Below are 15,715 nucleotides of genomic sequence, written 5' to 3'. Positions count from 1 at the left end.
CTGATTGCAACTTGAGAATGGACAATGACAATTATTTATTACTTTTTCCTGATTAAAACCCGAAGACATGATAGAAATATTTCTGCTCCCCTGGAAGTAGCACAAGCACAAAATTCAGGGAGAAGCACGCAGCAAAGAAAGTGGTCTTCTCTAGGTCCTTAGGGGTTTAAGTTTCAAAAGCTTCTAAGATTTCAGTGGAGAGTTCTGCCCTGGGTGGTTCTCAGCTGAAACAAAAGTGGCACATGAGTGGAAAACCTGCCTGGGAAGCAGGTTTCTGAGTCAAGTGAGATTCCCCAGCAAAAAGACAGTGACAGCCACTGGACACTTAACTGAGAGGAACACGGGGCTTCAGTGGGGAAATGGAAATCAGGAAGGCAGAGTGACCACGGGCAGGGATATGTCAAACATATCAGTCTCTGCCAGAGGAGGCAGTATGGATGGACGGATACATTGTCTTTCCTCCATGGTAGACATATGCCTCAGTTAACATCCTGATGGGAGACTATTTAAAAATTTTTATTTTATTGATTGATTGATTGAGACAGGGTTGCCTATTTGAATTGTGAGCTGAAGTTGCTGCTTTTTGCATGCCGGGCTACTTTTGCTTACATTTTCTTCCAAGTGAGCAAAGCGAGACTGTGACTTCAAGAAAAACAACACAGAATTTGTTGTCATGATAAAATTGGAACTTTCAAGCAAAAATTCAAATTTTGGAAAACTTGGATCCACCACTGTAAGGCTGACAGCTTCCCAATACTTACAGACTTAGTTGCTAAGTGCTCATATTAATGAATGAGATTTTTAAAAATATTCTCTGATGCAATCTATCAACATTTGGATCATCTATATAACTCAGGGAACTGAAACTTCTAAATGTCTTCATGCAATTATATTACAAAATCATACCTGGGAAATAAATCCATTCAAGTGCAACCTAGACCAACAGTTTTAATGCGACAGGGTACAAAAAGTTCAATAATATGGCTTTGTATTTCACACTGCAACTAGTCTTTAAGACTTTATCACATGTTGAGTTTCAGTGTAGTATCAAAGAAGAATACTCCAAATATAGGCTATTAAAATATCTCTCCCTTTTCCGACCTCTTATCTGTGTAAGGCTGGATTTTCTTCACCTACTTCAACCAAAACAACAACAGACTGAATGCAGAAACTAACATGAGAATCCAGCTGTGTTCTATTAAGCCAGACATGAAAATGTAACACAGTGCTGTTTTTCAATTATTTTCTGTCTTGGAGATATAGTTGTTTTTCATTAAATATGCTATTCATGTCAACCTATAATGGGTCTATTATTGGTATTTTAAAATAAATTAAGTTTAAAATTTTGTCTTTAATTTTTTTTGTTTTAGACAGAGTCTCTCTCTGTCGTGGCACGATCTCGGGTCAGTGCAGCCTCCGACTCCCTGGTTCAAGTGATTCTCCTGCCTCAGCCTCCCGAGTGGCTAGGATTACAGGCATGCGCCACCATGCCCAGCTAATTTTTGTATTTTTAGTAGAGACGGGGTTTCACCATGGTAGCCAGGATGGTCTCGATCTCCTGACCTCGAGATCCACCCACCTTGGGCTCCCAAAGTGCTGGGATTACAGGCATGAGCCACCATGCCCAGCCTGTCTTTAACTTCTAATATGATAAATATTATTAGATATAACCTTCATAAACAAAAACTCTTTAGAATCCTCAATAATTCTTAAGAATATTAAAGCATCCTGAGATCAAAAGTTTTGAGAATGACCAATCTATAATTATTTAATCAACCACTTAAGTATAAAGTACCTACTTTATACTGTGCTACAACATAGGAAATAAGAGATAAAAGGCACCATCCCTATCCTCAAAAATTTCCAATTTCATTGGCAATGTACTTCTCAATTAACATAACTTAAAAATTCTTTTACTGTATAATTTTTAAAAACCTTCATTTCATGTTTCTTATAAACATGTCTTTTATAGCTTAATGTCTCCTATGGAAAATAATACCATATATGGCACATAGCAAATGCCTAAATACTTCATGATTCACTCTGAATCTGACATATGGCATCAGAAAATCATAATATACATTAAATAAACATTTTAATGTAAGTTTCAGACACTGATTACTCATGGTGAAAGATGTACTGCCATCCTTAGTTAAAAGATAGTATTGGCAATGTAGAGACCCTGAAGTTACAGCTACAATGCAACCTTTTGATCAAGACTTAAACTTATACTATAGATTTCACTTTTTGGTCAAATTATGCTTTTTAAGATTAATTTATTCTACCAGATTTTTATGCCAACAGGCTGAATAATAGGATAAAGGAGGAAACGGTGGCTTACTTAGAGAATCTGAACAGTAAACAAAGATACACTTATGCTGTTTTCATAACTCCAGGAGGCAGAACCAAACAGTGGAGATTAAAATTAGGCAAAAGATACCTTTTATTAAATAAATAAAGCAAGTAAGCAGGGATACTGGCTTAATTATCAATAGAAATGAGTTTGAAGGTTAGAAAGTAGGCTAGATAAGAGGTTCTCAATAATTTTTCTGCTACAATCCAAAGGAGACAACATGTTTCCCATTAGAAGCAGTGGTTTACGATGGCAATGAATCACAAACGGTGGGAGTTGGAAAGGCAGCACGTGCAAGGTGGGGGAAAGGGGAGTGGGTAAATACCTATCCCATTCCAGGTTGAGAAACACTGGGCAAGGTACCAGAAGGACTTTTTAAACTATATGATTGCCTGGGAGTTTTTAAAGAAGGATCCTGGCAAACTTCTTGACAGCATTTCATACAAGAGAGAAGTATTTGCCATGCATTTATCTATGGATGTAGCAGTATTAGCTATTGAAAGCAAGTGGAAAGTATAAAACACAAAGGCTAAGATTACACATATGCTCCCCATTACTAACCACCTAATACCAAGCAAATTGTGTTCTGACCTGCCTTTCAGCCTCTTTCACAACCATTTTCCTGGATTTCTAACCCATTCACTTGTTCTCTGTCCCTTCTATAAAAATGCTTATAACAGCTGAATTGACAAGCAATAGAGGAGCAACTCTAATCTGATTCAACAACAACAACAACAACAAAAGCATTTAGATTTGGTACAAATACACTTTAAACATTTGCTTCCTTTTTCCTTCTGCATATTAATCATCTCAAATGGCACACAAATTCACTCTCTGACTGCATGACATAATACTATTTGTAAATATTTTCCCCAGAGATTCTAGGAATTCTGCAAATGTAAATGGCAATGGAATGACTGTTACCATGAAAGTGAAGAGCCTTCTCTGGTATGTTTTACCAGTGGATTGGGCACTCAGTTCAGGCCTTGGGAATATTCCTTTCTGAATTCTAGTATCTGAACAATTGCTTATTGTTCTTGTTATGCACTCGAGAATTAGCTTACCAGTTCTTTCCAAAAATTTCTTTCTAAATTAAATGTGGGTACACATTTGAAAACTGCACACTGTGTATGAATAGTACACATTTATTTTACATTTTTAACATCATGTACAAGCTGTGGGAACATCTGGTGTTTTGCAAATTTGGGCAAATCCAGCTGCATTTCCTCTTCCAAATATGTTCTCTGACATCTGCAGGTTGTGTTTCATTTTGATTTTTATACTCTCTCTCTCTATCTATCTATATAGGGCAGCATTGCGTGCTTTCAAACATGCATTTTTTCCAACTTTATACTTTTCCTTCCTGAACTAAAAATTAAAAACTTGCTGATTAATATGAGAAAAAATGTTGTGGTTAGACTAAAGATGTAAATTTTAAATGTATCTGTCCCACCTCTCTATAATTTACATGAATCAGTAGAAAATCGCCTCTTGAGAACAGTTTACAATAAAGAAATATATATGCTTGCATTATACCATCTGAGCTAAGAGAAAGCAATACAGTAATTAGCAGACTGAATGTTTACTGAGTCAGGTGCACCTCTAACCCAACAAAATACACATATGTGCACCAACAACTGTGCCACATATTTTCAGGGGTTGGCGGACATCTTGAAAGAAGTATAAGGTTAAGAAACTAAAGCGATGAGAATGTGAATAATTTAATGTGAATAATTTAAAATCACCTAACTTAAAGCATGGTAAATAACAGCTAAAACGCAAATGGACTTTACATCCTACTCTTATACTTAATCATAAATAAAAGATGGCTGTTGCCAAGTCTAAAACTCTCTGTCCCCTCTACACCCACGCTCACAATTAGCAGACAGCCCCAGCTGATCATGCTGGCTTCCCTTTCTTCCCTCACATAAAATGTTTAAAACAACCTCCAGCCTGAGGGTGGAGTGGAAAACTGCCTGGGAGCAAAGGCACCCTCACCATCCTGGCTGACCTGCTGGCCTGTTAGCCCCGAAGGTTAGTTCACAAGTCTCAGATCTGAGCTGGTTCCTTGGATTTTAAACTCCCAACTTGGATCAGTTCGGTTCCTGCCTGGACTTTCTCATTTAGATTCAGCCCTGCTCTGGACACATCCCAGGACATGCTGCTCCTACTGGGCTAAAAATGCTCAGGGCTCTCTGGTTCCACTGCTCTCCCACAGTTTCTCAAATGGTTCCAGGTCCCCTGACTCTAGTTGCTTGTTCTATGACTTCTTAGAGATAGCACAGTTCAGTGGTTAAGAGAAAAGGCCAGGGGATAAATCTCCATGAGTTCAAATTGAGTTCTCTATTACCAACTTAACTTTGCTAAGCCTCAGTTTGCTCATCTATAAAACTGGGGTAACAATATTATCTCCCTCACAGATTACTCAGCCACAACCTCTGTCTCAAGGAAGCAGAAGTCTAAGAGAGATACCTGAAGCTAAACCACACAGCTGACAAGTGATAGGTTCAGAGTTCAAAGCCAGGTTTATATGTCTCCAAACACATTCTTTTCAAATACATTATGCTCTTGTCTTTTAAAATCATCCTTATTGGCCAGGTGCGGTGGCTCACATCTGTAATCCCAGCACTTTGGGAGGCTGAGGTGGGTGGATCACGACATCAGGAGATCGAGACCATCCTGGCTAACATGGTGAAACCTCATCTCTAGTAAAAATACAAAAAAAAAAAAAAAATTAGCCAGGCATGGTGGCGGGCTCCTGTAGTCCCATCTACTCAGCCTCCTAGCAGGAGAATGGCATGAACCCAGGAGGCAGAGCTTGCAGTGAGCCAAGATCGTGCCACTGCACTCCAGCCTGGGGGACAGAGCGAGACTCCGTCTCAAAAAAAAAAAAAAATCATCCTTATTTTTCTCTTTAAAAACAAAAAACATGATTATCTCCTTTTTATAGCAGTGGTTGTAAAATTTAAAACCAAGATATATTACTAGGGTTGCAATAATAAGAAAATAAAGAAGTACTTGGTTATCCACAACTATTAATCTAGTGATTTGGTTAAAACTAGCATTCTTCACAGAAGTTGGAACCTCTGCCTGTGCCAACCTCCAAATGAATGATTTGCAATTCTTGGCCGTTACAGTCTATTTCCAGGATAATACTAACTAAAATAACAATCTTTGGGATAGGGTACTGGGCAGACCTGGTGACTTGCAGAGAAGGAGAAGGCAACAGCAAAGATGGCAAGAGAGAAGATCAAACAGGAGCTCCAAAGGCAACAGAGTTCAGCAGTTGAGTCCAAATGCTAAGATTTTCCAGGAGAGAGAATGCCCAGAGTCCAAGTAGTAAAAAATGTCCATTTGTTTAGCAGCGGTGTCTGGGTGAGGGGGCAGGAAAGGGGAGGAGGAGAACCCACATTATCTATTCTGAGTGAGGCTACACATTGCTGAGGGATTGAGTGCAGTCAAAGGAGGCCAAACTGATGGAGGAGACAACAGAAAATGCAATATGCACTCTCTTCAATAATTCTATCACCAAGATATATACTGCATGATATGAATAAGATCTTTTTTATTTTTTTATGTTATTATTTTGAGACAGAGTCTCACTCTGTCACCCAGGCTGGAGTGCAGTGGCATGATCTCAGCTCACTCCAACCTCCGTTTCGTAGGTTCAAGCAATTCTCCTGCCTCAGCCTCCTGAGTAGCTGGGACTACAGGTGCATACCACCACACCCAGGTAATTTTTTGTTTGTTTGTTTTTTGTTTTTCTTCTAGTAGAGACGGGGTTTCGCCACGTTGGCCAGGCTGGTCTCAAACTCCTGATCTCAGGTAATCTGCCTGCCTTGGCCTCCCAAAGTGCTGGGATTACAGGCTTGAGCCACTATGCCCGGCCAATAACTTTTTTAAAGACTCAGGCTAACCCAAGCTAAGTTGTTAGCCTGGTTTCCGAATGCAGGTAATCTGGGCTGGGCACTGGAGCTCCTTTACACTTGTCAACTGGAAAGAACAGAATGGCATATTTACTATAAAGTGACATGAGAACTGTAACATGTACTAAGTATACATGTAAATGAGAATAGTCATCTCTATTTTAGCATATTTGTACATCTATAATAGAGAAAAACAATTTCCTAATTAAAACACCTCATTCATAGCAAATGAACAAAAACTTTTTAAAAAGCCAACATGTAATTATTTTCAAGAAAGGAAATAAAAATAAAATCTACAGAATGTAGGAGAAATTTTCATTTCTTCTACTGTGCTCAAACCACTTTAAAATATCTTTTTGTTTACCTTGGTCACAGCTTTTGGAGAAAATGTAACTGCATCTACCACAGTGATGAGGTCACCTGGGTGGAGACGATCAAAGTACTTCATGCAGACATCATAGGCATGAAGCCACTCCGGTGAAGAGCCTGGGACTTGTTTAATGAGATGAGGGTCTCCAGTCCAGAACAACTTCTGTAACCAGATGGTGTACAGAGAGCTTGGGGAAAGCATCTGTCCATCCTTTTCAGGGATTTTGGGAACAAGTTTGGAAATAGACAAGATATTTTGACTTGAAAGAACTGGCTCCAATGCTTCAAGAGGACTCATGTTTTCATCTGTCAGCTTTTTGTAATTAAGACCTAGCAGAAAAAAAAAGAAAGTAGGTAAGTGGTTCATTCCAATGTAAACATAGAGTCACTTTCAAACACACACACACAGCCCTCTATATGTCTGAACGCAAAGATCTATCAACTTAGCTCTAGTAGCTAGTTTATATTTTCTATTAGAAAGATCAGGAGATCTGAGTTCCAGTCACAGCCTGAAACTTATTCGGCTTTGTGATCCCAGATAGGCCATTCATCTTCTGTGTGCCTCCATCTCCTTGTTTGTACCCTAGAGATGACAATATCTCCATGCCTTTCGAATCCGCCGCAGCACCTATGTTTTCTTCTATCAGTGCTTCAACAAACTGCATTACATTTCTTTGTTATTTATCTGGCATTTCACTAGTTACTTGAAGGCAAGGATTGAATCTTATTCCCTTATCCTCTGTGTCTAGGCCAGTGTCTCATTTGATTATTCAGAAAACAACTGATAAACTGATGGGAACTCTCACAATTATTAAGAATATCAAACAAACAGATTTGAATGTGCCTTGCAAATTATGAAGTATAAAAATTAAGAGGTCTTAAAGTGTTTAATTTCTTAGTTATGAGCATAAAGACCATTCTAAAGATTTCCATAATTTATCAAATATTCGAAGGCTCTTAAGTGTTCCATGCATATTTTAAACATATAGGCTCCAGTGGAATGAAATTCTGCTCAACTGCCTATTATAAAGTGTCTTGGCCTTGCCATTTATATACATAAAATATAATCAATGGGAGTAGTGAAAAAATCCTGGAGCAGAAGTCCAAAACTTTGGATTTTAGTACCAAGTCTACCATAAGTCACTGTGCGACTTTCAATAGGTTTCTTACTTTTTCTGGTATTTAATTCCCTCAACTATAAGTGAAAGAGTTGGAAAGATAATAACTAAAGTCGATTAGCTTCAAAATTCTGTGGTTTCAGAGCTCTGCCAACCATAATGCATGAACAGGATTGTGTACAGAAAATTAATCCCCAGATTTAATTGAAAAGAATGAATTCAAGCAGGGAAACAACCATCCTACCTGATGCAACAACCTTAAACTTCTTCAGCAGTCGAATGTGGGTTTCTGGTTTAATGGCACAGTTCCCCGAATCTGCACAGCCACAGTTTTCCAGAAGAGTGAAATAATACAGCAGCCTTTCGTGATCAAAGCCACCAATAGTGGGGTAAATATACTTGACCATGTGCTGGTGAAAGGCTTCTGGATCAGTCTTCAAAGTCTCAAAGAGATGAAGGTCTTGGGCTCTATTTTCAATTTCTAGTGTGGACAAACTGAAATTAAGAGCCAAAGGAACTGTGTTAAGATTTTGTTCCTTTATTAAAGTGATTTTTTTTTAACCAAGGAAGAAACACTACTTCTTATAGCTCCCTTCTTCCTGCCTACTCAAAGACAGTAAACCACCACCAGAAGCCAGTCAGCCTGAATAAAGGAAAACAAATGTGTTAGATGCCTACTAACATTTAACTGACTACACACTCATCATGTTATCTCACGGGGGTCTACAGCAACCCTGTGAAGTAGCTTTAACTTCAAGTTCCTGCAGTTGGGAGAGTTGTCTGATGTCTCCCAGCTAGGAAATAAACCAACATCTGTCAGCGTCCACTCTTAATCATTTATTCATTCATAAAAAGGGTTTAAAAATCTATACTTCTTCACAGAAACATAAACAGCCTTATTATTTCAGGAATTTAGGAAATGATACAGAAAAAACCCTAAACTTTCAGGCTTAAGATTTACATGCAAGAATCTTGAATTAATATTCAATAAACCCAAATTTTATGCTGTGTTCAGATAAAAGAAAAATAGAAAAAGAGGGATAATTAAACTTTCACTTGGGTTATCTGCAGTAATGCTACTTAAATAAAACACATATCTTAATATTTTCATCTTAACTTAGATGTCTTTGTAATCTAATTTTAAAAAGTCACATAAACTCTTGGGAAAAGAAAAAGTAAGGTATTTTTGCTTGGTTGATTGGTTTGTGCTTTTAGAAGGGGAAAGGAGGGGGTTAATTTTGGTCTTGTGCTTCTCCCTGGACAGAATCTGGACAGAGCCTGTGGTCTAGTGTAATCTCAATGCCCCTTACGTGATGAGTTTCATACTCCCTAATTGTAAGAGTCCTTCAGGCAGCCCTGCATTCACAGAAGTACCCAGGTTCTAGGGTTCTCGGAAGCAGCAACAGAAGCATCTGGGGGCAGTAAGTGAGACCTTGGGCAGCAACAAAGTTAGGCTTCAAAAAGTTCTAAAGCAGCTCCTCTGAAATATGACAACTTGTTTACTGAAAGTGCCCAAAGACATGTTTTTGGTTTATGTAGATAAAGTTAGTATAAATCATGTTTTAAAACTTTCAGGGGAATGTGACAACACTTGGGATAAAAAGGGTAATCTATAAAGTCAAAGCATCAAGTAATTTTTAAAAACTGGTCTTTTTACTTTTGCTTCAAGAAAAACCTTATTTTTCCATTAAGACACAGTGCAAACATTTACAAGAATATCTCTATCTATAAATATGTCCCCAGTCTATAAAAATTTCTCTCACTGCCTCCTCTATTGGCACATGCTGAATATCCTTCTATTCTGTTATTCGTAACGTATTTTAACTACTTATTACCTTGTCTATCTTCCTTCCTAGACTGTGCTGCTTGATGGCACAGACCTTATTACATCATCTTAATCTCTAGTTTCTCAATACCAAGAACCAGTGTGTGGCACAAAGGAAACATTCAATATATGTATTATGAATGCCAAATAGATGAGTGGATGAGCAAAAAATTAGGTGTCCTCTATGTACAAGGCACTGTGCTCACCACTGGGGAGGATATAAAGACTTACAGCATAGAGCTCCCATCCAAATTTGAAAATCCAGTTGAGTTATAAATACTTACAGTTAAATAATGATGCAAAACAATAGTATCACCTGACAAAGGGCACAAAATTATAGTCCAATTAAGAGAAGGATCACTAAAAGCTATGACTGCAGAAGATGTAGAAATCAATGATAATGGAAGGCTTAGTGAAAGAAGCACTTGAATTTGGCAGGAAGGAGTGAAGCAGAAATAATGTGAACAAAAGTATCAAGAAAGCAAAACGCCTGTACAAGGAACAGTGAATATAAATGTCTGGGTGGTCAGAAATTATACTTGATAATATCACTACTCAACAAATACCATCATCTCTGAAAGACAGTGTACACACAGAAGTATGGGACAGTGAATCACAGAATTTCTGATGTTCCTTCATAATTTGCAAAATGAAGTCTAAAAACAATGTAGTAAGGAAGTAAATAAGAAACTGTGTAGTCGCAATAAAAGGAATCTTATTGGCAAAGATTTGCAGGCAGAACAACATGACAAAAGGAGGAAAGAAAACAAATTTGTATTTATCATGCTGATTACTTTCTTGCTAAGTTAAAGTTGGGTAATTATCAACTTATAGATGATAAATTGCCATTCAGAGAGGTTATATGACTTGTTTAAGATAAAGAGTCCAGATCTGTCTGGACTCAAAGTACACAACTGCTCAGGACATCACAAAGCAACCATCAAGGTCAAGCACCCATATCAACAACCACTTCAAAACCGGATTCTTTCTGCAACACAGATATGAGTTCTCTCTCCCAGCAGCAATAATCGAAAAGAGTTCTCCTGTCATACTTCATTCGTAACACCTTGATAAACAAAGTATTCAAGACAGACTCATCTACAAAATGGACAATGACTATATCATAACAGCTTTAGTTCATCTGTGTTTGACTTGATTATGAATATAGTCTCTCTCAATCAACATTACTTTCCCTCTTGCCCACTCACTTATTCGTCTGTGCCTACAATTTAGTTTGCCTGCTGTGCAATTTTACCCAATTATCTTGTCAAGACAGATACTGGAATACCTTTACTGACACATGATAAATACCCAAACCTCCCTTTTCAGTAAATTACAAGGTGCTAAGATCTTTTATAGATGCTAGTAATCAATAGCTCATTTTAATCGTTTCCATTCTGAAGAAAGAAGCTGTTATCTTCCCTTTGGAACCAGAAAAGGGAAATCTTTCTTTGAAATCTTTGTTTAGAAAAAAATTCCAAAGAACCCATATTCAAGAGAGTAGAAAGAAATACCATGAAACCACTGTGGACTTTTCACTAATCAAATTAATGATCACCCTTCAAACCTGTTTAAGTGATTTTTCCTGAACCAAGTTTTAGTTATAAAGCAGCTTATATACATAGTGCATATTTAACTTTCAGAGATTAACTAACAGAAGAAGCCAGCATTAGTTGCACTCAATGCACAGAAATAAATTATTCATACTAATCTCATGATTAAGGTGTTCTGTAATGGCTTCCAGATGTCAGTCACCCAAAAATGTGATTCAAGAACATCATGTATTGAAAGGACTTTTATTTGTGTAAGAAAAACAAATTTATTTAAATACATTTTTCTTTACTCAGCTGAGATGGAGTGATTATAAAATTTCATTAGCTCACTGAAAGGAGTGCTTAGAAGGAAAGAGGAAGGAGGAGGCAAGAAGGAAGAAGGTGAATGGGAGAAGGGAGAAGGCTGCCGGGAAAGGGGGAAGAGAGACTAAAGAGGATGGGGAAGGGCTGGAAGTGAAAATGTACACATAACCTGCCAGCACTCTTGTTGCTATTAGCTCATTAACACTCATAATAACCCTCTGCAAAAGGTCTAATTTTTCCTATTATCTGAAGGAAGCTGAGGCTCAGACAAAAATCACACAACTAGTAAGAGATGGAGACTGATTCTGAGTTGGGTCTTTCAAGTTCGGCTTTCTGCTTCTACTCAATAAAGCAATGAAGCTGATATTTTCACGTTGAAATTTTATGTTGGGTACAGTTCAGCTGCAGTGGCTTGTAAGCATTTTCCCCAAAGACTAACCCTAAGAACATGAAGATCTATGAATCAACGTGAATGACCATCACTGCTGGTGAACAGTGGCCTCACCATTGACTACTGAGCAACGAGACAATCTACCCTCCAAATCACAACTGCTCCTGCCTGAGGAAGTCAATCCAACAACTTAGCACATAAATGCCTCAGGATGACCTTGATGTAGCAGACTTGATCTATAATGCAGCCTGACAGCTGAATACGTGATTACTCAAGGAAAACGTGGTCAAGATAATCATGGCATTTTTTAGTTTTGCCAACATTCTGGCCATGTGTCTGCAAACTGAAGAATGGAATTTAACTAACTTTTCAAGAACACCCAGGGAGTTGATGAGAGAATCAATAAAGAGTGTCTTAGAGTCTATTTCTCATCATGCTGGTATTCAGTAAGTTCCTTTATGGAATGTTTTATGACAGGAACAGAGTGAGAATGTTGAAGGCCATATGAATAGGCTTTGTCTCTTCTATAAGGACAACCTGGTATCCCTAAAGCCTTTTAATTTCTCATAGAATGTCAATTCTGACTTGTTTATATACTTCATATTACTACCTCGCCAACAAAAACAGTTTTAAGAAACACTATAGCATAGAAATAGTAATAGACACCACTTATTGAGAACTTACTAGTGCTAAGCACTATGTCATCTGACTTAATTCTCACAAAGCGTATATCTTATCATTGATACCCATACTGACTTGAAAAGTAATTGTTGAAAAATCAGATGTGCAATGTTAGGTTACCAGGGCCATGCGATGGGTCTGGTAAATCTAGCCTGTTTCCAGAATTAATAATAATAGCTACTATTTTTTTTAACACCTAATACATATCAGGTATTCTGAATAAATCTCTTCAATCTCACAGCAGTTCTGCAAAATGGGCTGAAAATAGTCGTTTTGCAGAGGAGAAAACTTAGGCTTAAAGAGATAAAACAACTTGTCTATCAATAATATTCTGCAAGAAGGTCACAGAGCCAGAGCCTGAACCAGGTTTGCATAATTTAAAGCTTGCGCACTTTCCACAGGCTATAAACATACCAAAATGCATTTTCCTGTTTATGTTTTGTGCCACTATCAGGCGTTTTTGACTATTTGGAGAAAAACAGTGTTAAGGATCACAATATGAAAATGAAGGTTACAAGTTACAGATATATGGAAGGAATCACTTCCACTTTCATAATGGCAGTAATCAGTATTTCTGGTTTTTAGGATTTCTTGATTTCTTCTTAGGCACAATGCAAATCACAGTCCTAATCAAATAATCTGTTCCCCTAGACCAAAAGAAAGAGCAAAACCAAATTTAGGGCTCAATTTTAACAACTGTGTAAGACCTATAACCTGAATATGGACATTCAACATTCCTACTCTAACAAATATTTCCCCTGGTCTTGTATTTTTGTTTTAGTTTTCAATGTCATGACATACTTTTGATCATCTAAGTTACCTTAAATCCTGGGGGATTAATAACTAATAGGGGTTAGATGCTCCCTCTCTCTCTGTTAACCACTCTCACACTAACTCTTCAACTGAGCCAGAGTTCTTCAAGGAAAGAAGAGACGTAAGGGCCAGAATTTAGAATTCTTTACAGTGTAGCAACCCGGACACAAACCTATGTGAACAATAGTAACCTTCAGGCAGAAATTCTATTTTCTGTTTCAATTCAAAAAAAGGTAAGGCAGATGCAATATAGTTTACTCGTCTCTCCTCAGATAGACCTTGTTCTTACCCATTCTTGCATCTGGGACCAAAATAATCCTACTAAAGAATATGAAATCAGCTCTGGAAAACAGCACAGCACATTCAGAGTCCCTATGACCTGGGACCCTCCCCATGTGTCTAAAGGAAACAACAGTAAACTCACCAACATTGAAGAAGGTGGTATTATGATCTCTAGCAACCAAGATAAATCACTTGTATAACCATTTGAGTGACCAAAAAGTAGATATTAGAGTGAAACCAAGGCATAGGATGTTTGGCCTTGAAATCTGCTGTCTAAATAAGAAGGGAAAAGATGGAAGGTATTACCGAGTCTGGCAGTATAAAGACATGTCCTGTCCTCCATTTAGTTCTCCTTTGCTTACTCTGTCCCAGCCACAATGGTCTTCCTTTAGTTACTCAAAAACACCAAGAACTGTCCTGCCCTTCTTTTCTGATGGCCTGGAATGCCCTTTCTTCCATTCCTCTTCAATAGTCAGCTCTTTCCTCTTCACATCCAAGAGAGGCCTTCCCCATCTACTTCGTGTGCATTTCCTTTATGGTACTTACTACAACATACAACTTGCTTTTCGGCAGCTTTTGTGGGCGTCAGGGTGACGGGGGAGGGTTCCCTATTAGAATATAAGCTCCATTAGGGCAAGGATGTGTCTGTCTTGTTCAGCACTTAACACTATGCTTGGAATACAAAGATACTAAGTAATAATAATAATATTTGATGAATAAATGTGGTACTATTATATTAGCCAGAAGCATCCTCTGCATTTCAAAATGACCCTGTGTCCAAAACTGAAAAGTACTAATCAAATCAGCAGAATTAACAAGAATAACACAAATAATCATAATAGCCTTGATATAGTTTGATTGCATCCCCACCCAAATCTCATCTTGAATTATAGTTCCCATAATCCCCACGTGTTGTGGGAGGAACCTGGTGGGAGGTAACTGAATCATGGGGGTGGTTACCCCCATGCTGTGCTCACGACAGTGAGTGAGTTCTCATGAGATCTGATGGTTGTATAAGGGGCTTTTCTCCATTTGCTCTGCACTTCTCCTTCCTGCCTCCCTGTGAAGAAGGTGCATTTCTTCCCCTTCGTCTTTCGCCATGATTGTAAGTTTCCTGAGGCCTTCCCAGCCACGTGGAACTGAGTCAATTAAACCTCTTTTCTTTATAAATTACCCAAGCTCAGGTATTTCTTCATAGCAGCGTGAGAATGGACTAATACAAATTTAAAAGAGCCACTCAGTTATACATTTTTCACAGATTTTCTCTAATCTTCACAACTCTCTAAGGTGAGGATAATGATCCCTGTAACCCAGAAAACAGTGACTCGAAAGGATTAAGAAACATGCTCCAGGCTACATGGTTGGTGGCTGTGAGCAGATTTGGATCTTGAAACTTAATCTGACTACAAAACCCATGCTGTCATCAATAGGCCACAGGTAATCTGGTAGTTACTATTGTCCATAAAAATCCACCAACATGTCTAGAATAGCCAGAAATGAAGATGGCTACTAAGTTTGTAATGAGTGACAAATCAGCCTTGAGTCTGGGGGGCTCAACATGCCCCAGTGGAACCAAGAGGCTGAGAGAGCCAGTGTCTGCTAGTTGGAAGTGATTCTAGGCATTCATGGCCACCCAAAGCTATCACTGCTATTTAAAACTAGCAAGACATTAAAACAACAACAACAAGAAAAAGCGGGAAATGGAAAAAAAAAAAAGAGTCCAGCAACTCAAAAACATATGTGTTTATGAGAATTATCTCTGACAAGAGTGAAATTCCAGGAAAAACTTCCATTAATGAAGCTGTGATCATATGTCAGGTACTACAGGTTAGATATTTTACCATTAAATAATTTAATTTGTATTACTCCTTGCTTAAAGGGGAGGAAAATGAGCTTCAGAGAAGGGAATTATCTTGCCCATGGACACACACCTAGAAGTGACACCAATAGGATTTGTTTGATCTAGCTATTTTGATTTTAAGGCTTATGATTCATCTGCTATATAATGGTATCTCACCCAACCCTCTCTGTGTACACTTATCCGCAAATGTGCTGATGCAGGTGATACCTCCAAAATCAACCAGGATGAAGGGGAATGTAC

At 38.1% G+C, this 15,715-nt stretch overlaps 1 protein-coding gene across 9 annotated transcripts in view; it reads right to left on the bottom strand.

Moving 5' to 3' along the window:
• The window catches only part of NBAS (NBAS subunit of NRZ tethering complex), a 393,028-nt gene that overhangs the window by 100,945 nt on the left and 276,368 nt on the right, over positions 1-15,715 (bottom strand). For all 9 annotated transcript variants that reach the window (XR_010149189.1, XM_001161679.8, XM_009442024.5 and 6 more), the window contains 2 exons: positions 8,011-8,261; positions 6,644-6,978 (listed from right to left, as the gene is read on the bottom strand). Coding sequence is in view for 8 of the 9 variants with exons in the window: in XM_001161679.8 (XP_001161679.4) it covers positions 6,644-6,978; positions 8,011-8,261 (586 nt within the window). In the remaining variant the exon portion in view is untranslated. The remainder of the gene's footprint in view (positions 1-6,643; positions 6,979-8,010; positions 8,262-15,715) is intronic.

Source organism: Pan troglodytes, chromosome 12, assembly GCF_028858775.2.
Source record: "Pan troglodytes isolate AG18354 chromosome 12, NHGRI_mPanTro3-v2.0_pri, whole genome shotgun sequence".
In the NCBI taxonomy this organism is placed as follows: domain Eukaryota; kingdom Metazoa; phylum Chordata; class Mammalia; order Primates; family Hominidae; genus Pan; species Pan troglodytes.
The sequence above is the reverse complement of the archived record's forward strand: the minus strand, read 5'-3'. Positions and strand labels throughout refer to the sequence as shown.